The 26,720-nt window shown below is 37.7% G+C and overlaps 1 protein-coding gene across 1 annotated transcript; it reads left to right on the top strand.

Moving 5' to 3' along the window:
- The first annotated feature begins 67 nt into the window (after positions 1–67).
- Positions 68–26,720, top strand: LOC140230456 (DIS3-like exonuclease 1). The gene is made up of 26 exons (XM_072310610.1): positions 68–213; positions 996–1,129; positions 2,346–2,497; positions 3,367–3,457; positions 4,223–4,361; positions 5,092–5,227; positions 6,270–6,329; positions 8,105–8,193; positions 9,453–9,559; positions 10,115–10,218; positions 11,118–11,271; positions 12,430–12,578; positions 13,423–13,521; positions 14,111–14,315; positions 15,746–15,834; positions 16,731–16,887; positions 17,638–17,733; positions 18,574–18,659; positions 19,256–19,410; positions 20,122–20,183; positions 20,836–20,946; positions 21,821–21,963; positions 22,606–22,694; positions 23,471–23,553; positions 24,657–24,794; positions 26,187–26,720. Exons 1-26 carry the CDS (start codon positions 69–71, stop codon positions 26,373–26,375), a joined length of 3,162 nt encoding a protein of 1,053 aa, XP_072166711.1. The 5' UTR covers position 68; the 3' UTR covers positions 26,376–26,720.

Below are 26,720 nucleotides of genomic sequence, written 5' to 3'. Positions count from 1 at the left end.
TTGCTTGTCTCTGCCAGGATCCAGGACCTGATTGTGCCAAGTTGGAAAGATTCAAAATGTTGGAATGAATGACTGAGCAAGCCAGCATGTTGAAGACAGAGAAGGTCTTGCAGCTGAAGAACAAGCAAGGGAGGCCCATGCGGGTTGTGAGGGAGCACTACCTACGGAAAGACATTCCTTGTAACAGTGAATTCTGTCAGCATTGCCCCCCATGTGAGTGCCTTATACAGTGAGAGTAGTTTATGTCAATTCAAAAGGTTGCTACATTTCAGTTTTTCCCTTTAGCTTTAGAATTTATCACAGGGCAGAACAAGAAACTTTATACCAGTAATCACTATGTTGGTAATATGTATGTCATCATGCATCATTCAGCATCGGTACTTAAAATTACACTATGAAAACCCTTTGCCCACCATGAAATTGCTAGTAGAGCTGGAAAGTGTGGGACTGTCCAGTTTCTTTGCTGATTGTTATTCATAATTGGTATGTCAACTCGACATTGATTCCTCTCTGCAGAGCAATTACATAGTTTCCCAGTCAAGCTCTTGTAATGAATTCCTGTGAAACAGCTCAGAGATCTGCTAAAAACATCATGTAACGCAAGCCACCCATAATTCAAACACAATGCCATCCAAAATATGACCGCCTGCTACATGTAGAAACCTTTATGCTTTTGCACACAGTCCAACCTTGGCACAGTAGGTCGAACCTTGGTGTGGGTGTCGATATATATGGTAAAGGATAAGCCAGGGCCCTCATTTCTTAAAAGATGTTTAGATAGCAATTCTTCCCAGAATAGGAACTTCTTGTCAGCAGCCAATCAGGCAAGGGGATTCTTGTCATTAGCATGCCACTTGCCATTAATTGCAGCAAGAGTTGCTATCATAACAACTTTCTGGCATATAAAATGCAGCCCTGATCTATAGTTTTTGCTTCTTCAGACCATCCCTGAAATCACACACTGTGAAAAATATTATTTTCTTGCCCTGTGACAGCCCACAAAAGTAAACTAGGAAGAGACTACGACCACTACCTTGTTCCAGATGGCAGGACATCCCGTGACTTCCTGGATATTCTAGAGCTGCCAGAGCTAGGAGGGATTGTGATCCTGGACACTGTTCTACACTTTGTAAGCATCTCTCTCCATTGGTACATTAGGCCAATGCAGCTGGTATAGTTTCTCATTTCAGTTTTCTATATCTGTACTATCATGTGACCTGCATCACAAAACCAGCAAAAAGTCACCAGACATGGACTTTTACTTACGGGCAGATTTTGAAAGAGCAGCCTTTAAGCTTTGAAATGATATATAGTTCAATTCAAATGGACTCTCCTAACCTGTCTGACTATTGGAAAGAAAGCACACACTCTGGAAAAGTGTCTACTGAGAAAAGAGGCTCCGAAGTATAGGGTCTATTCATACAAGCGCTTAATCTGACCATGAGCCATGCTGTGTGCAATGAATAAGACAAAAAACAGGATGTAAAACTTCTTAGCATCAACAATGAAGGGATCATCAGATTAAGCTGAACTTGATCATGCTCTATCAACACATTCTATTCATGACTAAAACTTTCAAAGCAGTAGAATCATCCTTTCAAAAGTTATTAGAGTTGAAAGTGAAAAGTGTTGAAAGGATTTTTAAGAAATGAAAAGGGGACTCCATGAGACACACCTAATTACACCATTCTACAAAAAAAGTGCTCTAGAAAAACTACTAAAACAATGTCCTGTTCGTTTCATGACCTCAAACTTCAATGTAATGAAGAAGAAAACTTGCTCTTTCAGAAAACATGGGAAGCTCAAGCTTGACTAGGTTGACCCATTTTATCTATTATCCAGAATTTTTTTTTTTATGGATTTTATGAAGGATTTTTGATATTTTGGCAGGTAGGGTCAATGAACTTGGGAATTCATTTTTTAGCTTTCATACCCGCACTTAAGTGCGTGCTCTAGTTTCTGCTAGGGAGAGGCATGCCGCGCAGCTGAGGCTTCTGTTTTGGGAAATTGGGTAATTTTTCAGCATGCATATTTATGGGTAGAAATCACTGATCTCTATGGATGACCAAGATTATCACTGGAAAGTAGCTGCTTGGCAGAGGTCTGCGCTCTCAGAGTTCTTTTCTAGTTATTTTTTGTTTTTGTTTTTCATGTGGAAAGTCTGGTGCAAGGTATTAACTGGGCTTGCATATGTTGATGGTAACATGTCTGTCTGGAACATTTGTGATATTATTAGACATTATTTTCTTTCATATCAAGGATATCAGAAAAGAAAAAAGAACAGGCAGTGTAACTCTTAAGCTGGACTAAAATGGCAAGAATGCCCTTCACTTTCTGTGAACAAGGTCAAGCACAATGGGAGCCGACGCTTGCTGAACAGACTGCGTGGCAGAGTCAACGACAATGCGGGATCTTGTGTGGTATTTGCCAATGAGTTTTGCCTCGGTGCCTTCAGTGCCAGAGAATCGGAGGAGAGCGAAGAACAGTGGCAAACTAGGTATGGAAAGGAGTCTTTATTGTGTGTCTCATTCTTTCCATGCAATCTCTTCTTATCAAATAATAAATCCACTACAGTGGTCATGCTTTAACCAGCAAGATGGCCTAGTCATCCCATATTTTGACCAGTCCGCTAGAGGTTTTAGCTAGTCTCCCAGCAAGCATTCACATCTAAAAGTCCTGTTGAATTTTACCCTGCACGCTTTAATGTCATTGGAGAATGGGCTTCGTGAATTTCCAGAATTGTTACTTGTGTCTGAAAGCTGACTAATAAAGGCACAAAATCAGGGATATATATCTCATACAAGTACCAGCGTTGTATCCCAACACTAAAGAATGAATGCAGTGTACCTAATATTTTTCACGTAATTCCAAGGGAAATTCAGTGTTTATTTGATGAAAATTGGTTTTGAAATGGCTGAGATAGCCAAAGCAGAGCAATCCTAATAAAAAGCGGGACCCACTTTTTATTGAGATCGCTTTGTTTTACTTTGTTTTTGGATGTCTCAGCCATTCCAAAACCGATTTTCATGAAATAAACTTTGAATTCCGTGTAGAATGGCATGCTCTGTACTATTTCCTGAGTGATTTCTTGGTATCTCGCAAAAAGTTAAAAGCCCAATCGTCATCTCTACCAATACTATACCATCCCTTTAATATGATCGGTATACAGTGTAATAAACACATCAGCAGTGAGACAAAATATACTCTTCCTCATTTCTAAATGCATTTTTGAGCTGTAAAGTAATTCATCATGAAGATAGCTTTCAATTTACCTGGTACAGTGTTGCTATGATTTACGGCATCAACTCTGGTCCCGAATTTGCTTTGCCTCTTTCAAAATCGTGCTCAACCTTTCTTGTATTGCAGACTTGTCTATGATGCAGCTGTGTGGTACTATCACCATCTGGATGAGCAGATACCAATTATCGTTCTCACCAGTGATCAGTCAGTAAGTTCTGTGTGTGGTGGCAAGCCCATCAATTGTAGCAACACCCTTTCGAGGAGTACTGTAGGTCTCAAGGGCCACTAATGCCAATGCCTGCCAAACTCCAAATGTAAGAACAGTCATTGTTATCAATCAAGCGACATCTGTGTTGATTAGGTCCCTTTCTAAATCAACATACACATGTAATATTTACCATCTGTCTTGTGAGGAGATAGGATTTTAAGATCTTTTTATCCGTCTCAACTAAGTAAAAGATATATTCATCATACATTGAATTGTTTCACACACACAAAAAAGTATTTCATAGGTTATTTGCATGCATGTCCCTCTGCATAGTATCATTTGTTTGTTGATCGAATTATTAAAGTACTTTTTGTTTTCTTGTGCCTTAGTCTGATGCAGCATGATTTCATGGTGAGATAACAGTCACACTGTCTAGCAACATTTACAAAACATTATAGTGGATCTTTAAAAAGGAAAGAAAAGGAATTCCAAAGTCATTTTTGTATTCGGGCTTTGGGTGTGTGTGTCTTCGCTACAAATACACATGTTAAATATTTTTCTTCTCTAAAGGGTTGCTGCAAATTACAGTGGCAACCAGACAAATATTCTGAAAGCTCAGTTAATGTTACAGCCAATTGCACTTTATTTAAGTGTCAATACTGTCATGGAGATCTTTTACTAAATATGCATAAACCTGATGCCTGCTAGTGTCTTACACCTGACACGTCTACATGATGTTCTGACCATCTGTGATTTCCAAACCAGGTAATAGAGAAATGCGGCAACAAGACCATGCATGTTCACGTGATGTCAATGGAGCAGTACTTGAATCTGTTCTGGCCAGAGGTTACACAGGCCCACGATATCTTGGAGTCTGTGAAGGCCTCCATGATTGCGGCGGCCGAGAGTGAAGGTGACTGCACTAATTTAGATAAAATGGTGGATATCCACTCCTTATTAAAGTCAAGTTGGCTGTTTCTGAAAGACGTGTAGAATAAGAACAGCTGGAACAGTGACAGTTGCATCAAAAATTGGTTTTCACATAACCAGCAGACTATGCCCTGTGTTTTTAAATGATGAGTTTGATAATGATAATGATTGTGATTTATGTAATGCATAAAGATTAATCAATTCCTCGTACACTTCATATGTAAGTTGTAGAAGTTTAAAGAGGTTACTATTGTAGAGTTAAGGAAGTCTTAAAGTACATTTCTTACAAGTGTTGCTAAGGTAGTAACAAGGGAAAATTCTACTAGCATTCTACATTTGTGGAAACAGGTGGGTCTTGTGAAAAAGATCTCATTTACAGTTATATGAGTTACATTTCATGTTGGTTTACCTTTAAAAGTTTACTGATACATTATACTAGTATTAATTTATCATAAAGATTATCAGATATATTACATGAATAGATATGAACTGTTGGCGTTTTCATTAACGTTATGTAAATTCTTATTGTTGAGCCAAAGGAAAGAAATAATTGCTACAGGTATCATGAATGTTGTTAGTAATGCAATTGCTATTATATCATCACTGTTGTTTTTATCACCATGAAGAGGTGTTGTAACTGGCATCAAAATGCTGCTGCCATTATTTATGGCGATTGCTATATGTATGAATGTCATCTTGTGCGCACCATCCAGACGGAAGTAAGGAGTATGTGGACCACGTGAATAGTGAGAAGCTTTTGGTCGGCATAAAGTCTGGACGCTTCATCGAGGGCACTCTTCGGGTCAGCAAGCATCACTCCCAGCAAGAAGCCTTCTTACAGAGAAAAGAGTAGGTTTTATGATCATGGCAATAATGGATCCTTATCAAATGATTGGCTGAGAGCTATCACATGACCAGTCTTTCATTATGGCCAAGGTCTCAAATTTACTTTTCATTAGGTGTTAGAACGCCTGGTGAAAATGATACATAAATTTGAATAACAAATTTATGTGTTATTACTAACAGCTTAATATCATGAACGACGTGGTTATATGATCACAGAGAAAGCATACATGTGTAATAAGATGCAGGAAATTGTCATTGTACAGTATGTCCCCCCAAAAAATTACAATCAGATTTTCGCATTGATAACCCCCAATATGATGAAGCTGTCTAAATGCTACTTCAAGGTCTTAAAATAGAACATCCTAGCTCTATTTTGCAGGAAACCCCATTCAATTTGGTTAAGCGGTCACAGAGAAATGTTGATTGTTGCAAAGCATGTCATGAATCTGATTCTTCCAAGTTCAGCACTTCGATGCTCTTGTGTGTGAATACAAAAGACAAAACTTGGCAGGAAGAGATTCCTGACATCCTCTACAAAACTCCTCACCTCTCCTTGACCACTGAAGCAAATTGAATGGGGTTTTCTGTAAGATGTGGGCAATGAGTTATAGTTTCATACCCTGAATTTGTATTGAGATTGATTCACTATTTTTAAAGATATCATTTCGGAGCTCCCGTTGTAATTTTTTGGGGGACATATGGTACTATTAACTAATGCTAAAAATAGGCTCAGTGATGGTAAGAAGGTGGTTACATGACTAAGTGTTACATTAAGAGAAGGGAGTGGTCTTTTAACAAAACAGTCAGTACTTTGTGAAAGTGTCTGGATAGTCGCATGAGTAAAGGGTAGGCTCTAGTGGGTGGAAATGGTCATGTGACGGACCATAGAGCTCAGCTGAAGAAGGTAGCCAAGTGACTAAATAGTAGGCCCAGAGATGCTGATGAAATAGTCAAGTGACTCATTGTATTATATATCCTTCTGTGATTGTTGTAAGGTGGCCATGTAACCATTATTGACTCTTTTTTTTTTTCTTCTCAACACCAGATCTGTCTCCACAGATGTTCAGATGCATTCTGACATTCTGATATCGGGCATGAAAAACAGGTGGGTGCTAGTTCCAAAATGATCTGATTGCTTCTGTCATGTACACATACATGTAATATCCATATATGACTCTTCAGCATGAAGGAACAATTACAGATTGCAGAACAACGTGGGTTTTTATGCCTCCGCCACGAAGTGGTGCCGGAGGCATTATGTTTTCGGGTTGTCCGTCCGTCCGTCCGTCTGTACGTACGTCCGTACGTCTGTACGTCCGTACGTCCGTACGTCCGCATTCGTTTACGCGATAACTTGAGTAATATTGACTGGAATTTTACCAAACGTGGTCCAAGTATAAAGTATGATGGGGCAATTAATTGATTAGATTTTGGGTGAAATCGGCCAAAGGTCAAAGGTCAAAGGTCAAGGTCAAATCATTAAATTGTATCTGTTTACGCGATAACTCAAGACTGGATTCAGCAAATTTCACCAAAATTTGTCTGAGGATGATGTATGATGGGACAATTACTTGATTAGGTTTTGAGTGAAATTGGACAGAGGTCAAAGGTCAAAGATCAAGGTCAAATCCTAAAATTTATCTGTTTACGTGATAACTCTAAACTGGATGAAGCAGCTTTCACCAAACTTGGTCCAAGGATGATGTATGATGGGGCAATTAGTTGAGTAGATTCTAGTGACATTGGCAAGAGGTCAAAGGTCATAAGGTCAAGGTCAAATGCTAAAAACGTTGCTATTTCCCCCATATCCATGCAATGCCCGAAGGTATTATCTTGAAACTTATTGTAGACATGTACTACTGCATAAAGATTCTCCAGAGAGAGTTTCATGTCATAAGGTCAAAGGTCAAAAGGTCAAAGGTTAGGTGAATATGTTACAATTTCACTTTTCTTGCAAATGGTTCAATGTATATTCATGGAACTTGGTACATACACATGTACTGACTGGCAGGGATTTTCTAGGGAATTTAGGGGTCATGGTTCACTAGTCAGGGGGTCAAAGGTCAAGGTCAACTCCTCAAAATTTTACTATTTCCCTCATATACTAGTATGCAATGCTTACATTATTATTTTTAAAACTAAAACTTGATATATACATGTATTCCCTAATGGAGATTCTCTGAGAAATTTCCAGCCAGAAGGTCAAAGGTTAAGGGTCAAAGGTCAGGTTTAAATGCATATATATATATATATATTTTATACTGTAATTACACTCTTTCTTCATACCTTGAAAATTACTCAATGCATAAACTTATAAAAGGGTAGGTCAGAAGTCAAGTAAAAGTTCACAATTCCCCAAATACAGGTACCTGCACTCTTAGACAATTATAGCAAACCTAGTTCAAGGAAAGTGAACATTCAAGATATTTCTGACAAACTTGTCATTTCAATATTTTGTCAGTTTTGTGAAACTGTCATAACACATTGTGAAGACATTGTACCATACACCTATTGGGAGAATCATGCATTATGGCGGAGGCATCAGTCGCCATAGCGACATTTCTAGTTTTTTCTTCTTCTTCTCTGCCTTTGTGTAATTAGATAACTGGTTAGTTATCAAGCCCCACCATGTTATGTATTTGCTCAAACCTACCTCAAAAATAGGAAACTCAGACATCCATCTAAGTAACACAATTTAGAGAATATCACATTCATAGTCCAGATGGAGTGATTCGTTTGTAAGACCAGACACATCATAGATACAGCATGTTGATTCAAAACACCATAGTGACATGCCCAGTAAAAGCCAGAAAGTGAACCTTGAATTTCAGAACTCTGCCATATTTGTCCTGATACCACGTCAATTCTTTTGCTTTGCAGGAATCGAGCAGTGCACGGGGACTCTGTCGTGGTTGAGCTGCTGCCCCGGGAACAGTGGACCGGTAGAATAGTTGCTCTGAAATCCGGAGGTAGCTGCTCCCTTTCACTCTTCTGTCGGGATAGATTCAGAATAAAAATAGCCTCGGTGTAGCGTAATGTAAATGGCCTCGTGGGTAAACATGTAAATGATATCAAATTGGTGGTGCAATGCATGAGTTCATACTTACAAATGAAATGTTGAGTCAAGTTTGTCAAAAGAAAATTGAAAGAGACCTAATAAGGAGTCTTTTTTTTTTTCATGCAAAAGTCTCGTGGTAGTTTAATTTTGCAGTGGTATGAATCTAAAAAATATCTAAAAAATATATCAAAGAAAATCTGTTAAAAAAAAAATATGCTCGTATTCAATCATATTTATTTGGATACAATATCATGATTCTCTGTGGTAATAGTCTTCATAGGGGCATCATACTTATTAAATAAAATGCTATGTTGTGCACAGAATCCTACACTCAGACATAACTAGGGTCAGTTTAATTCCCCCCATACTTCTTCTCACTGATCTATCTCAAATCAATGTTTTTGTTTTTTGTTTTTGTTTTTGTTTGTTTGTTATTTTTTTTTTTTGGGAGGGGGGAGAGAGAATGCCCATGGCAACCATTTGAGTGCCATAGCTGATAACAAGAATATTACCATGTGAGAGCAGCTATCTCTGTGTGTCTGGAATTTAAGGCTGCATTGTCACATGCTGCATTGCTGATATCTTTGTCATTTGCAATGGACCTCCAACAGAGTACATTAGTAAAGTGATGTTCAGTTTCAAAGGGGACCTCTGGATGACTCTGGATGATTTTCAGACTTTTACATTTGAACATCTATAAATTAGTCAAACTGAGTACAGAGTTAAAGAATTTACAGTGATTGGGATGAAGAATGAGAATGTTTTTGCAATGAAATTGCAATGAACAAGGATGATGACATGGCAGCCTCACCATAAGAATGCATGAGTTGGGGCTCAAGGAAGCAGAACAAAAGAAGAAGGCATGCATAGATTCTTCACAGGTGAACTTGTTGAGCAAGCAGTATTGTAATGGAATTACACTGCTACATTTCTGAAATATGTGAGGCTCTGATGTCATCAACACTGTTCAGTGTAATTTCTTTTAAGATTTTTAGTTTATTGGTTTCTCTGCTCAAGGACCACAATAAATTCCACAAATCTATACATGGAGCTGTTGATTTATGTACTACATGATGTGAAATTATGAAAATCATCTGGAATGCCTCTTTAATATAGCCTGATGTCTTATTATTATTATTATTTTTTGTATCCCCTACCCCTAACCCCAAGATGAATCCCAGGAAGAGAAGGGTGATGTCTACCCCTGCGGTAGAGTGATTGGAATACTGGAGAGAAATTGGCGTGATTATGTCGCAACATTTCCGGAACAGAATGGGGTCAGTAATCGGTCCTTGATGTGATTCAGTTAATCTTGACATCTTGATTAGTCCAGTATAAAAGGCAAAACAATTGAGTGTCTCTATGTACTTTCCATATGATATGCTGTTTTGGTTTTTATCATCATCATTTCATGATTTAACTATGATGGTGTAACTTAGATAGGATTTCCTTAGGGGCAAACTCAGCCATCTTGCAAGTGTGATTTAAAAAAAAAAAAAAAAAATCTTTCCACCTCATATCATAGCAGCAAATTATTAGTAAAATTTAGTAATTATTAGCAATTTCAGCATGTAACTACACTGATTTAACCTTGAAAAATTGTGCATATTTGGAATTTTTATAGTGAATATACTGTGTATTTGATCTGCCAAACAGTCCACTGTTAGTAATTTTTATTAGAATGATTAGTGAGTTTTATACAGACACATTGGCAGCTACACGTATGCCTTAATGTGATTGAATGAACTTGGCAAAATGTGCAAGCTATTTACTCCGACCAATTTAATACTCACTGAATGTTTTGACCAACACTCTGCACCACTATTAAACAGACTGACAACCAAAGAGGAGGCAAGGTACTGGTCATCCCATGGGACTACCGCATCCCTAAGATTCGCATCAGCACGAGACAAGCAGAGACCCTCAGAAACCACAGGTAATTTCCAGCCCCTTCAGCATGCTGGGTACGACCCATGATGGTGATGATAATGTGATGCTGCAAGTCTCCTCCCATGTTGATCATTCTAGTAAATTAGATGGACAAGGTCAAGTCTGAGTCCATGGTTGACATCATTCTTTGTCTTCATGTGTGTAGGGAAAAAATATACAAATTAATGTAGGCTGAGGTGTAATCAAGCTTGCTTCTGTATAGGCCTACATGTACCTGTCTCTGAGTGGATTCTATCTAGTTGCATACTTGATTGTGGCCAGTGGTGGATCCAGAGGGGAGCGCACTGAGCGTGTGCCCCTCTTTATTTTTTGTTAAACAAAAGAAATAAAAAGGGGAAAAAATGGGGGGGGGGGACGCATGCGCCCCCTTTAATATTGTCAAGGCGCTTCCGCTTTACAAAATTCCTGGATCCGCCCTGTGGTGACTGTTAAGATTATAAGACTTTCACCATAGTACATAAATGTTTTCTCACTCGGAAATCAGTTCACACAAAGACTCCTAGAACTCATAAATGACTTTCAACAGCTTATGTAATTCCAAGCTACCTGTAATAATAATATTGTGTTTGGCACAGGTGTAAGAAACCCTGGTTCATCACCTCAATTAGCACCAGACTGACTTGTGCCAATGTGGGAGAAAATGAGAGTGAAGGGAAACAACATGAATTAGCTTCTGATACGTCCAGCAAAAAAAACAAAACAAAACAAAACAAAAAAACAACAACAAACAACAAAAACAACTGAAAAACAAAATACAAACACACACACACACACACATACAAAACCCAACATCTTTATAAAAACAAAACAAATTTGTTTATCCAATGAAGATGTGTAGAGTATCACTAGTTTTTATTTTGTTTTGTTTTTTTCGCTCCCTTTCAGGATTTTGGTGAGAATAGACAACTGGCCAGCAGACTCACAGTACCCAAACGGCCATTTTGTTCGAGCCCTTGGCCCTATTGGTCAACTGGAGACAGAAGTGGCAGCCATTTTGATTGAGAATCGTATCTCTGTGGGCCCTTTCTCAGAGGGAATTGTAAGTAGATTTTGGGCCAATGCTGAGGCCTTCTGTAATCTGTCCAAAATATTTATGACTCATTGTTGTGCTGTAGAATGTGGATGCATAAAATTATTGTAATTGCAGAGGTAAGTTTGTGATGTAATGCTACTGATTGGCCAAGTGAAAAGTTGATCCAGGCATGATGTAATATTATAGAGTGGAGCTTCCTACACGAATATGATGCATGTGGGTCTACTACTTCGTTTCCCAGGTATTGAAAGATATAGCACTGACCAACACATAATCATTGTGGATTAAGAGATTCTGGTTTTGTTTCTATCCTTTGAAGTCATGGATACTTTCAGTAAGGACTTCAGTTTACTTCCCGTGGTTTATGTTCCCATGGTTTATAAGAGTAAATTGATGGTTTAAGCGCTGTTTTCCTCACTTTCTCACTCTTCTCTTTCACTTTGTCTGAAGAGAGTAATTGGGTAACCAGTGTCAAATTTTAGATCTGTGTGTCCTTCAGTTTGACAATAAGACAAGAAAAATTACTTCTGAATCCTTTTTTCTTTTTCTTTTTTTTTTTGCAAAGTTTTGTAAAGCTCAACAGATCTGAACAGTTGATACTCTCTTTGCAAGTTGCTGAAAATTTTAGATGCCTGTGCCTTTCAGTTTAACAATAAAACACACACACAAATAATCTCTGATTCATTTTTTTTTTTTTTTTGCAAAGTTTTGTGTAGTTCAAAGGGATTTTTTTAGTCACCAGAAACGTTCAATTACTCATTTACAAGCCACTTTTAGCATCCACCACATATCTTCTGAAGATGGCATTTTGTACTCTAGAATAGTTCTTTTCTTTTTCTTTTAGTTTTTATCACATGCTCTCTTGGTGTTTAGCAGTAGGGAAAGAGATTACATAGTGAAATTCCTCTGGTTAACCCTGCAACTTGAAGTTGTCTGTAAAAGATTAATGTACCCATTCAGACAAATTGTCCAAATAAATCGACAATGTTTGATTGCAGTCCTTGCATCATGTGCATTCCTCATCAGCATTTTTATTCTTGCCTTCCCCCCCCCCCAAAAAAAAGCTACTTCACTATATGCTTCCACCATTTTGTGATGCCAGAGATATCATTCATTACCCCCATGCTGTTCACTTCATCAATATTCATCAAATGATTTACCCAGATGAAGGAGATGCCAACCAACTCTCCGGAGTCCCCCTGGCATATGTCGGCGGAGGAGGTTGCCAGGAGACGGAATCTCCGCCACTCCCACCTTGTCTTCAGCATCGACCCCAAGGGATGTGAGGATGTGGATGACACTCTGTCAATCAGGTAGCCAAGCCTTGTCTTGCCATCTTTGTCCGACAGCAAGAGTTGGTGGCAAAAAAAAAAAAGAAGTAAACTGAGTGCAATTTTTCACCTTGTGACAAATTTGGTCTCCTGGGGCATGTTGCAGAAAACTGTCTACCTAAGAAATCTCATGTTGGTTTTTCACATAGTTTTTCCTTTGTGATAGTGAATGGCAATCATGCTAGCCTGAGTTTTCAGTTTTTACTAGTAAAATCTTTTTCATGTAAAAAGTTTTATGCAGCAGGCCACGGGTGCTTTTTGTGTAAGCCTGAGCTTTAAAGGGATGGTATAGTTTCAGATGGGATGGGACTTCAGGTTTCTAACGTTTTTTGATGATCATTTTTTTTAAGATAATGAGAAACCTTTTATGAGATATGAAAAAGCATATATAATTCTAAGAGGAATTCAAAGTTTATTTGATGAAAATTTGTTTTGAAATGGCTTAGATATCAAAAAAAAAGTGATCCTAATAGAAGGTGGTACCCACCTTTTATAAGGATCCCTTTGTTTTACTTTGTTTTTTGATATCCCAGTTATTTCAAAACCGATTTTCATCAAATAAAATTTGAATTTCTCGTTGAATTGTATGCTCTGTAATATTTCATAAAGTGATTTCTAAGTATCTCACAAAAAAAAAAAGAATTAAAAGCTGAATCCTCATCTCAACCAATACTACACCATCCCTTTAAACATGTAATGCATAGAGTCTTATTTCAAAGTATTAACAGAGTAAAAGTGATCTTTTTTCTCTCTGTTTCTCCCTTATGGTGGCTTCCCATTTCTCGTCATGTTAATATGTATCTGCCATCGGTCACTATCATTCCAGAGAGCTGGACAATGACCACATTGAATTGGGTGTGCACATTGCAGATGTGTCCTACTTTGTGCGCCAGGGGTCACTAACTGACCAGGAGGCAAGGCAGAGGTGAGTGGTCTTGTGAATGATATGATGTCTTTGTTTTGTTTTTTTTTTTCTTAGTCCCTCATCACCAAAAGTGTGCAATGATCATGCTGTCTGTCCGTGTATATTCTTATCTTTCTTTCTCATAAATCACCAAGGTACTGCTAAGTACCTTGGTACTTAGTAGCTAAGTACAGATGAATACAGTCTTTAAAAATTGGCTTTGAAGATTTTGATGTTATCAATGTGCAAGAGATTTATAGACATTCCAGTGCATTAGGTCTGTACAAATATCACCATGGCAACATGCTTCTCAGAAGCCCCAGAGGTTTATGTTCCCAGTCATCACAGAACTCTATGAAAACATGAGGTGGATTAGGTATTATGGAATTATTATTATTATAATTATTATTGCTTGAAATATAATATTTCTTATTTTACCAAATCACCTTATTTTACTGAGTTCTTAGCTTCTAAGACTGTGATTTGTCAGGATAAAAAAAGAAATTGTCTCTGATAGTTGAAATGAGAACTTTATACATATAGTTACCAGTATTCATTGATTTAATTGATATGTGATTTTCAATTTTTCTTGGTAACTTTTGCCAAGTAGAGCAACCACAGTGTATCTGGCTGACAGACGCTATGACATGCTACCAGCAATCCTCAGCGCAGATCTCTGTTCCCTAGTCGGTGGAGTGGACCGCTATGCAGTCAGTGTCCTCTGGGTGCTCAAGCAGTCCAACTACGAGGTGGTCAAGGAGAAGGTCTGGTATGGCCGGACGATCATTCGCTCAGCATACAAGATGTTCTACGAGGTGATATACGAGAAACCCAGTCCTTCAAAATTAAACGGAACACATGTTTGATGACCCAAAAGGAAATCAATTGCTGTCCATGAGCTCTTTTTGTATATATACATGTGTAGATGTCCTGTGTTGTTGTCATATTTTTATTCTAACCTTGTATCTTGTCACATTTTCCATCTGTTATTGCCTTGAACTTAAATGTAATGGATGGACAGGCAACCAACATGCCCTAATTGTAGCTATTATCTTTGGTAGTATCATACACAACCATTATTACAGCAATATGATTGGTTGTGGTGAAATTTGTAAGAGTGATGATAATGTCACTAACAGTATTACAAAAATGCTAGTCATGATAACAAGGAACATCCATGTAGGGAACTGTACTTGCTTGCCATTGTATTATTCCCCCCCCCCCCCAAAAAAAAAAAAAAAAAGGAGAAGAAGATAATGATAAAAGAGAAAGTCATTAAAAAGTATACAAATGTATTTAATATAGTAATGGTAATGTTATGGAACAAGACCTAAAATGAATACATGATTGTTATTTCTTCCTTAGAATAAGACTAAAAGTACTGCATTTTTACTGTAAAAGTGTTTTAATGGAACAAACTTTGAGAAGGAAAGAATAGGGGGAAAAAATATAGTTGATCAAATAAAAAGTACGAAGAGACAAAAAAGTAAGCAAAGTCAGCTTTAGCTTGTGTCAGTTTATACTTGGGGAATGAGAGGAAGGGGATAATGTGTTGTAGAATGGACTCTAACCATGGAAGCAGCAATTCTGGCAACAGAGAGGCAACATAAAGAGGATACTGTAAAAAAAAGACAATTTAGTAAAAACACATATACTATTGGTAATGCTGCCCCCACTGTTCCACCTTTTTCAGGGTCAAAGGTCACCCTGATCAGGTCAAAATTTGCCCCCAAAAATGCTTATTTATGCAATACACACACTAAACTTGATTTTTTACTCAACAGACGTTATTCAGACTTACTGTAAAGGGGGTGTGTGGGTGGTCGTTCTACATGAAGGACACAACAGTTTGTGGTGACGGAGCCCTCGGTGTTCTGACTTGGATACATTATCATATTTCTTGTATGTGCTCTGTCAGCCACATTTCTTGTCGGATTTAATTCAAACTTGCTATGGAGGTTTATGGGAGGTTATTCTAGGAAACAAAAGTTTTCATTGACTACGTCCTCATTTTCCAACTTTGATAGGATGTCATGTCACCTTTTTGTTTGTGCTATACCAACCTCATTTCTCGTCAGATTTCATGTTATATTCTGTGAAAACACATGAAAATTGCCCAAAATGCAAACAATGGTCACCAGTTGCAATATTATACAACATCCCTGGTTGAGTGCTCTAGTTGTTATTATAGCTGTTAAAACATTTATTGAGTGGAGCTACCCAATGTGCTCTTTTTCCCTGACAGGCTGCCCAGATGTTGCATGATGGGAAGGAACTCTCTCCAGATGACATTCCTGAACTGAAAGGGATGGATGAAGTGACCAAGAACTTGGAGTGAGAATAATAATGATGATGATGGTGATGATGGTGATGATGGTGATGATGGTGATGATGGTGATGATGATGATGATGATGATGATGATGATGATGATGATGATGATAACAATAATAATAGTGGCTACTTGTGTAGTGCACAGGTCCACCTTTTAGTGCTCTTGGCACTTCAAAAATGAAAAGATAGATATATACATGTATATGCATGTATGTATCTATCTAATGATCTGAATGTTGTTGTTTTTTTTTGTTTTTTTGTTTGTTTTTTTGTTTGTTTTTTTTTTTTTTGGGGGGGGGGGGGAGGGGAGAGGTGGTTAATTCTACATGATATGAACCAATGGTGTGTTATAGGCTGTGTTGTGGAAATCTATGACCATAGTTCTTTTGACATTGTTTCATTAAAAGCACACTATGTGAAGCTTGGATGGGACTGCTCCCTTCCTTGTTATGTTTCTTGTCCCTTGTTCTCCACATTTTCTTCCTCATTTCTTTCTTTTGCTGCTTCTTCTTCTTCCTCTTCTTCATTTTCTTCTTCTTTCTCTTCTTCTTCTTCTAGTTGTCATAGTAATTATTAGTTTGTCATCGTTATTCATTATTATTATTATTAATGTTATTATTATCATTGCCGCCATCACCATCATCATCATCATCATCATCATCATCATCATCATCATCATCATCATCATCATCATCAAAAGAAGTAATATCATTATCACAATGTTAACTTTCCCTATCAATTCTGGGGTAATAATATGAAGTGAATTATCTTGATTTCTACAATGATTATCATTATTTATCATTGTTTCTTCCTTTTTATCTGATTGGAGGATGTCTTAGTGTATGATGCAGCAATATATGAAATTACTGACTCTGGTTCAAAATTCTTACCCACCCAGACTGGAGAGATTGAAATGGGCGATTGACAATCTGATGGCAGTAGCCAGGCATCTCAAGGCACGTAGAGAGGTTGGGGGCGCCATCCAGCTTGATGGCACTGAGGTCAAAGTTGAGCTGAATGAAGAACAGGAAATTGAGAACTTGGTGCCCAAGCAGGTATGTTGTGACATAGTCTACACGATATGATCCATTCTGTTATTCTCTATTCAATGTGTTACAGATGACAAGATACCTTTGAAATGTGTGAGGCATGCTTATTGAGTGTCCTAATTTGACCAAAAGATAGGAATTTGACAAAACCAAGATGGGGGGGGGGGGGGGGGTGGGGCAGTAAAGTCGTACCCATCATTTACATTGCATTGTCAGCAGTTAAATGAAATCTTTTCTTGTATATATGATGCAAGTGACCAAAAGTCGAAGTCCCTTGACCCACAATGTGCCCAGAGAGATGTAAAATGAAAGATAAAGAATTACATAATCACCACTATTGATATCAATTCCACTATTGCTCTGCCAAAGTTGAAGAGTAATGCTTGTAATGTATGTTTATGTTCATTCATGTAAACAATACAATCTGCACAGTACAATATGCACCATGATTGTGTGCTGATTTGTCCAAACTGCATACCAAGCACTTGGCCACCTGTAAAGTATACATAGATGTGGTTATTAGCTAAACCTAAATATCAGGTGACATTTGCTGGTCCGCTTTTCACTACACCTTTAGATTGTCTCAAATACTGGATCAGTGGAACATGCAACCTCCTTTGGACTGAACAATTATTAAACAGTCATTCTATATCTAATCCCTTTGATCGAACATGGTAGTGCTATGAGCTGTAGATCTAGAATAATGTGCTGACAGATTTGTGTTGCCAATTTTTTGTCACTCGGTTTTCCTACCAGACAATGGAGATCCATGAGACGATAGCGGAGTGCATGATATTTGCCAACCACTGGGTGGCCAGGAAGATTGCACAGGTCTTCCCTGATGCTGCATTGGTAAGAACTAACTGTACATGGTGCAATAAGAATTCTTGTTGCTGCACACACTCATACTCTTTTCCTGGTATTTTCTTTTTTAGCAAACATTTCCATAGATTGCACGTTTTGAGATGTAGGAGCAGTGATGAAGAGAATATATATGCTCCATATACAAGTATATTTCCTGTAAGTAAAAATATTTTGATCCAGATTATGAGTATAATCATTTTTTTTTTTTTTTTTTTTTTTTTTTTTTTTTAGAAGGAAAGCATTTTTCTTTGTGGTGTAGAGGAAGGGGAGAAGCCATTATTTGTCCTTAGTCACAATGTTACTAGAAACGTGTGTTGGGTTTGCTAGATGACGTTCAAACTTACAATTCTACTCCATGATAAAAGTTGCCTTTGGTATTTAGATTTAAATGTAAATCAGATAGGTAGAGGTTTCGCCATAGTGGACACAACATTTACTAGAAGTATGTAACTTTAATGTTTCATATGTTTCCAGGAATAGTGATACTGACTGCAATCATATGTGCTGATTGGCTGAGGTTATGAATTTTGATGGAACTGCTACAATTCTGTTTGTCTAAGCTTACTCAATTTAATAAAGCCAATATGAAAATGATGTGGAATGTGCACCTTAAAGTATAGAAAGATAAGTTTAACTACAGTGAAATGCACTACCTTAAATCTACCAGCAGATTCTTATTAGCTTTTTGAGTCCAAATGCTTTTTGTGACGTGATGAATTTCCCCAATAGTGGCTCTTTTGTTTTCTTGTGGTTTCCTGCTTCCCTTCCTCATCGTGTCTAGTTTGTGTTTTCGATATTTTTCATGATGTTGTTTCTGCTCCTGTGTAGCTCAGACGCCATCCCCTTCCCAGACAGGACCAGTTCCAGGACCTGATTGGCTGTGCCAAGTCCAAGGGCTTCGCTGTAGATACCAGGTAGTGCAATATATGCTTGGTTGGGAACAATCTTTTTATTTTTCTGTCTCACATAGCTAACTGGACAAAAACTTTGCATTTCACCATTTTTGACACTTGTAAGGAATGAATATCACGTACAGACAAAGAAATACAGCAAAGCAAAACAAGGCAAAGCAAAGTACACCCTAGTGAGCAAATAAAAACAGCAGCAATCAAGAAAGTGTCTCTGAAATCAGACAATCCTTATCATATTCCATTTTTAACCAGATCAAGACTGCCTGCTCTGTTCCTGACATTATTTGACTATTGATACACCTTTAGATGCCTTTGATATTCTTTTTTTTTTCTGCACACATTAAAGAGTATATGGAACAGTTAAGAGTCAATTGTCATTTGATGTTTTCAGTCAGAGGAGGATTTTCCTGGTTCATAATATAATGGTATATAAATTTGATACTGGTTTGTGTGGTAGATGTCAGATCAATATTGTTTTTTTGTTTTGCTTTGTTTTTTGCATTAAAAGAAATTTCAAGATCTTGCCTGTGCATGCTGTAACAGTTGATTATTCTGTTTTGATTGCTTATGTCAATTCTCGCATCCCTCCTGTATTCCAGCTCCAACAAGAAGCTTGCAGAATCCTTGGATAAGTGTGTGGATGTCAAAGATCCCACATTCAACCGCATCCTCCGTTCCCTAGCAACCAAGGCCATGTCCAATGCCCTGTACTTCTCCACCGGCAGTGAAGACGTCAACCAGTTTTTCCACTATGGTGAGTTTGTGTTCTGAATTTGGGAGAGAGAATCAAGGATAACATTGGAGGGAGTTAGTGGAAGATCACCTTCTCAAATAATTTTGAATAGTATTTGATTTCTGCTACCCAAATTGCAGTGAGGAATGGTGGGTGTGATTCAGTATGTCACACTTCTATCCTTCGGCATATTCATGCAACAAAAATATAAACTGTTTATAATAATGATAATGATGATGATGATGATGATGATGATGATGATGATAGTAATTGCATTTATATGGTGCTTTATACAGGTGTTTCTAAGCGCACTGGTGCTGTTTATACAAGAAGACTAGAAAACACAATAGCATTAGGACAGCGTAAAACCAAAATGGCAGTAAGAAATAGAAGAACAAAAAAAAAAACCCACAATATAAGTGATACAGTGATACAATAATTAATAACTGACTGTGTGTGCCTCCAGAAAAAAAAATACAACTGATTAAACAGATGAGTTTTTAGAAGAATTATTATAATGATTTTTGAGAAGAATTATTATTATAAGTTATTAACTGCTCTTTGGAATATTGCAACTGGCATGGACAGAATAGCACATGTCAAAATATTTTCTTATGCCTCAACAGTCTAGCTTATCATTATTTTTCTTCTTTTTTATCTTGTTTCAGTTGTTAAAAATGTAATGGTGTATGAAAGTTTTGTTCGATGTCGTTTCTGTTCCTCTTGTTTCAGGGTTGGCATTGGATCGTTACACTCACTTCACTTCCCCCATACGCAGATACGCTGATGTGATTGTAAGTCCCTAGCGAGTAATCAGTCGACATAATGCATTTTGTAAATTATTGATAACATGTCATACACTTAATTATTGTATATTTCAAGTTTTATTCCTTTACTAATGTTGTTTTTTTGTTTGTGATATACTGGTGTTACAAATGTTGTATTATGTATGTCATTTGTATTGCTCTGTTGTTCACTTATCAGTTATGTAAATAAGCATCAATGTTATATTTAGTTGATTGGAAATAAGTATTTGCTGACTTGAATCGAATTAAATTGAATTGTCCTGAGCTGTAGTGCTGATCTCAATTAAACATAGATTTTGGGGTCTTCCAGAATACATTTTTTGGCTGTCTCTACTTCAGTTCATCCAACATACCAAATTTCAGCACCATGCTACACTGTATTTTATTTTCTTTTGGTTGCTTTCGCATCTTCTCTCTATCATTCATCAATTCTGCCATGTAGCATTTTGTTTTGCTGATGTTTATTGTCATCCTTGATACTTTTTGTTTGTATAAACACATTGTTTTGGCAGAAACATTTCTCTCTTGAGTTTGAATTGAAACTACAGACTGCCAAATTGAAATAAGATTAAGGTATAGCTGAATGTAATGGGTTTGTGGCTAAAATTTCTGTCCATTCATGACTTTGCTTCCCTTGAAGGTTCACCGACTCCTCCTAGCTGCTGTTGAAAAGGCATCAGAAGAGGAAACTTTGTTGTCAAGCAACCAAGAGCTGCAGATGTTGTGTGGTCATCTCAACAGACAGAACAGAGTAGGTACACAGAAAAATCTGACCTTTGATCTTGATGGCTCACTGACATAGAAACAAAATTTAAACTATCTATTATGCGAGCAGCCTCTTTTTGAAATCTTTCCTGATACCTATGTTCATTGCAATGTGTTGGAAAATAGCAAGTTTGGGATTGGATTGACTTCCGTTTTGGAGTGGAACATGGTGCCTCATCTTTTAGTTTTCCCTTGAATGTTAGTGGTGAACCAGATTGGCCTCTAAGTAAAATTGTCCCTCCTGTTCAAGAGACATTGCAGTTGCAGAGAAATACTGTGTATATGAACTCTGAAATTTAAATTTGAGAGGTGTAAGAACATGGCCTTAGTACCCTGGAGAAAGTTCTTGCTCATCGCAAAAATTGCCCAATGCTGAGAATGATTCATTTTCAATATCTGCGCCTGACCATTTCTGTTGTATTAGTAGCCAGTTTGATTGATAGCAGCCATGCGTATCATTTGGCGTGTGCGTGTTTCCTTTACTTACCACTGTCAGCAGACATCTTCATCGCATGCTTTCCGTCAGTATCGCCCTACGTATTGGTAATATCCCCGAGAAATCTGAGCGTGTGAGGTTGCTCTCATTCAGAGACGTTGAACTAAAAAGATCAGTCCTTAAACACCTAAAATTGCAGCTGCCTTGATCTAAAGCTAGTCATCTTGCATTATCGATTGCATTCAATTGCTTCATTCTGTACAATCTTCGATGTTTGGTATCGCTTTTCGAACTTGCAGATGTGCGCACGTATGTGTAGGCATATCAATACAATAAACTACGAAGTCAGAAACTTAATTTTTGTGTACATATACAATTTAAGGAGAGTTCAGAGTTCAAAGTTCATAACCTTCTTTTGTGGCAGGCAGCCCAGAATGCCCAGCGGGACTCGCAGGAACTGTTCCAGGCCCTGTTCTTCCAGGACAAGGATCCCAGCCACGAGGACTGCATTGTGGATGCTGTCATACAGAACCTTAGAGCAAACGGCTTCCTAGTCTTCATCCCAAGGTACTGAAGTTTGTGGCTGCAAAGCTGCTGATTTATCTGTGTTTTTGCAATGTTTATCATAATTTTTTTTTTTGAGTTAAAAAAAGAAAATGGCTTGAAAAAAAAACAACAACTATGTTTCTCTCTTTTCAAACTTCATATAGCATGCTCAGTATGTGCATTTTACCATTTTGAAACTAAAGTGTGATTTTTGTTTTCAAAATATGTTTGGGTTTGATGATGTAGTTTTTGTTTTACTGTGAATCAGTATGTGCTTTGATCCACAGAGGTTGGTAGCTCTGTGTTTGCTGTGACCAGTGGCATGGTAGAAAAGGCCCACTGTGAGATTGTTTACGTTGAAGCTGATTTGTGAACAGAAAATATGTGGTCAATGCTTAATATGGGAGCAAAGGATGCAATCACAATAAATGTCCTTCAAACACACTAAAGGTTCAGATCCAAATGAGCCTGTGAGCTTGTTTGGTAGAATGGCACCCAGTATTGTGTCAGGTGTGTTGTCACCCATCTAACTGGGCAATAACACAGGTACCCCGAGTTAGTTAATGTTTTGGCCTAAATGTCCAACTTTTCTCATCAATACGATTGCATGAATAGTCAAGTAGAAAGTGAAGTAGAAAGATGTGTTTTTTCCCTTCCCTCAAGGTATGGCATCAAGGGAGCAGTGTACCTACGGGACAAGGAAGGCCTCGTGTGTGACACCTCATCACCCATGAAACCAAGATGGATGAAAGGTGATCATTTAGTTTGTATTGTTGTGTGCCAGCACAACATCCAGTTATCCATACTGTAGGCAGGGCTCGACACTAACGGTGGCCTGGTGGCCCGGGGCCACCAAAAACGCACGTCGGGCCACCAAAATTTCAGAAATGAAGAATTTGGTGGCCTGATCGGGCCACCAAAAAAGGTCAGATGTCTGCCTTTGGGCCACCAAAAATAAAAGTTAGTGTGGAGCCCTGTTATAGGCATCAGAATGATATGACTTTTACCTCTTCCTGGTTTTGTAAATGTTTTTTCTAGTTCGCATCTGTTTGGTGCAGACTTGATTATGATTGCATAATGGTTGGTTGTGATGACAAAAAAATACATACTAGGTACATGTTTAGTTTCGTGCAGATTGTCATCTTGGGCAGTTATGAAACGGGTTACTATTCTCTTTCCATGTCTGCTTATGAATCTTTTGCTGTAAACGCCATCATAGGAAGTGTTGATTTGTAACGTTTTGTAGATGTGAGATACTATAAGAGAAATAATAATGATAATGATAGTGATAATAATAATAATAATGATAGTAATAATAATAATAATGATAATGATAATAATAATAATAATTATTATTATTATAATAATAATGATAATAATGATAATGATAATAATAATAATAATAGTAATGATAATAATAATAACAATAGCAATAATAATAATAATAACAATAATAACAATAATACATTTATCAGATGTTTCTAAGCACAACGGCTCTTCCATTGCTGTTGTTCCTACTACTGCTCAGGTTCTCTGGCAAGGTCTGAACACTCCATTGCTGTGCAAGCTGCTGGAAGCCAAGCAGTGTACAGACTCTTTGATCATGTGACGGTAAGAGGACGTTTTTCTCTCGAATGTTGTTGCATGCATTTGTGTGCTTATCAATGTATTGTCCTGCTTGCATGTTTACTTGTGTTCCTTGTGTACATTTTTGAAGGAGCAGTAAATGATGAAATTGAATTGTCATTTCGGAAATCTGTACTGTGGAATGTCATAAAATAACAAAAACAAAAATAACAAAAATCAGATTCTTCTCAACATTTTCTTAATGAACATATTTGCATTTGTCTCTAAATTGTAGAAAAACAGTGACAATGTATTTTATTCCGATGTAAAACAGGAACCAGTCACAAATCAAAATAGCAATTAAACTTTGACCTCTTACCAAGGTTCCTGGAAACATTGTGTTTCTGTGTTCATGTGTTTATCCACCCATTTATTCATCTGAATTTTACTTATGTGCTCTGATTTTATTAAAGTATTGATTAGAATTAGATTGATATGAGAGTAGGTAGTTCACGTACAGTGTTAAGAAACATTTAAGTAATTTTATGAGGTGGCCATGTGGTAAAGGTTAAGATCAAAGGTTAAACTGGTAGTTAAATTATTGATTTTATGCAATATCCTTTCAGTAGAAGTGGCAAATAGATGTAGTGTGTGATAGAGCAGTAAGCCAGCTTACTACTATCATGAAAATTTAATGCATGCCTTTATAACAAATGGTGGTCCTCACAACCAGAAATCTTGCCTGAGGCTTGAAAGTGTTCACGGAATATAACCATATCAGTCAACTGGTCTATAGTGTCAAGAAGGTAGTCATTATCATCACAAATTTTCATATGATATTTTCCCAGATCCATATCCCAGAACAGTTCACGTTGCCTCTGTCCTGCTCTCACCAGATTACTATGGCATTGTATCATTCCAGTCACTACATCAGTAGTGCATTGACGCAGATATCATGATGTTTTGGTCAGTAAAACAAACCAACTGTGTATTTTTAACTCTCAACCAATCAGATAGGAGGGATATCTATGATTTGAACTTACATTTATTTCCCTCGTTTGCCATATCATTATATTGATGTGGGAAAACTTGACTCAGATTTGATTCAAATGTTGCATATGATATGTAATAATTCCCTCCTGCACTAGATTGGCGTTTCAATCCAGACATCGCGGGCCCACCCCCACACCCTTCGACTGGAACTTCTGGCAAACTGTCCATTTCACCGAGGCACTGGCCCAGAGGGGACAGAAGAGGGCAGCACATTGCAGACAAATATTGTACAGGTGAGAGAACCTGTTTACGTTTTTCACAATTTTTATACATAACTCCCGTCACCACGCTGCCCTGATGAAGTCACAGACTTCAAAGCAGAGAAAGATGCAAGATGAGATAACTGGCTGGAAATTTGTAAGGTAGATACAGGCATTTCCCATTATAACAAAGTCCCTGGAATTTACAGTTTTCTTTCGTTATGATATCTTGACATTTTGTTTTAGCCAAAGGGAATTTTAAACCACAGACTTGAAAGATGATAATTTTTGGAACTGAATTTGTACTTCGAAGTACCAAAATTTTATTATAATTGTGTTTGTTGTAACAGGAGTGCCTTGCATTTGCTCAAAAAATTTAAAGTTTGATATCTTCAGCACATCCTGTCAAAAAATGTTAAAGCCTCTGAATAAGCCAGTTTAGAGTTCCACTTTGCGCATGAGCAGAAAAAGGTCATTTGTACCAACAGGGCAAGTTGGTTTTGAAATTCACTGAGAGAAGCATCTATGACCTAATCATTCAAGTATCCTCCTAAATGGTGCCATCACATCCACCTGACAGCAAAAGAGGTATTTGGTAATATCAATACGAAAAAGATTGTTAATACCTCCAATGCCAAATAATGATATGGATGCTTTCACATGACTGCGTTGATCATGGATATTTCTGACCACCTGGTCTACACAAGTTCAGCCTTTGTTCGAACATGATCGAAGAATTCCGCGTATTGTTATGCCGGGCAAGCTACAAGTAGCTGCATTTTTTTTTTTTTGTTGAAAACAAGTGAAGTGCCTAACCAACCGAGAAAAAGGAAAGGTTATTTGTACCCATGCGCACATGAGCTAACTCCGAACTGGCTTATTGTGGAAATACAAATCTTCTCATATTTTTAAAAATAGTGAGCATATGGTTATGGTTTTGTGAATTGACATACTGTGGTATGTCATATTCCACTTACACTAAGTTTTATTGGCAAATACAGGCAAGTTCCATTACAACGAAGTCCTCGGAAACAGCAGTTTTCTTTCATTATATCAAAATTTAGTCTTGGCTAAACAATGAATTATATAAAGATATGTTGATGATAATTTTAAGGTCTGAATTTTTACTTCATTGCATCCAAATTTTTGTTTTGTTGTATCAAGATTTTCAGTGTAGCCATGTTCATTATAACTTGGCGCTGTTTCATGAAAGCTGTCAGCCCTGACAATTACCACAGTAACATTCAGTGACCAGAGATTCTCAGCCAATCAAAACCAAAGACTTTATAGAAATTGTCAGAGGTGGACAACTTGTCAGGGTTGACAACTTTCATGAAACAATGCCCAGGAATGAACTGTAATAGTAAGATGTTTTAGAATGAAGTTCTTGCGATTCAGAGCTGTCCTTGGGTTTTTGCCGTGCAGGAAGTGAGACAGTGGAGTGAGGACAGCCCCCTCAACTCCCTGGTTACCCTCAAGGACGACGTGGAGGTCCTGGGGTCCAGCCTCAAGACCCTGAAGCGGCAGTACGGCCAGTCGAGCGAGGGCACCGGTCTCTACCACATGCTGCAGCGATTCAGGACAATGGATCTCCAGGCAGATGATGACCTATGACCTATGGCTATGACTGACCCCCAGCCCAGCTAACTTATTTTCTTTCTGTTTGTAATAGTCACACTAAACGTGGAGACTATCTCTAAATGGTAAAAGAAAGTCTCTTGCTCTCAGTTTAATTGTCCTCAAAAAGCATCCTCTCCATGTCATCACGCCTCATGTCTGTTGTTGTTTTTTTTAAACAATGGTAACTAGAAAAGCACTCTGAGAACACAGTAGACCTCTGCCAAGCAGCTGATTTCCACCCATACACACATGCTGAATATTGTCCAATTCCCCAATGTTGAAGCCTTGTGTAAGTCATCAGCTTCCAGCTTCGCGGCGCCTCGCCCGAGAAGAGCATGT

Source organism: Diadema setosum, chromosome 7 (genome assembly GCF_964275005.1).
Source record: "Diadema setosum chromosome 7, eeDiaSeto1, whole genome shotgun sequence".
In the NCBI taxonomy this organism is placed as follows: domain Eukaryota; kingdom Metazoa; phylum Echinodermata; class Echinoidea; order Diadematoida; family Diadematidae; genus Diadema; species Diadema setosum.
The sequence above is the reverse complement of the archived record's forward strand: the minus strand, read 5'-3'. Positions and strand labels throughout refer to the sequence as shown.

Bases quoted from the DNA above. Each gene is read 5' to 3' on its own strand.
- LOC140230456 (XM_072310610.1), top strand. From the start codon at position 69: ATGACTGAGCAAGCCAGCATGTTGAAGACAGAGAAGGTCTTGCAGCTG. The intron at 4,362-5,091 runs GTGACTGCACTA...CGCACCATCCAG, and splicing joins TGCGGCGGCCGAGAGTGAAG to ACGGAAGTAAGGAGTATGTG. The intron at 23,554-24,656 runs GTAAGAGGACGT...CTCCTGCACTAG, and splicing joins GACTCTTTGATCATGTGACG to ATTGGCGTTTCAATCCAGAC.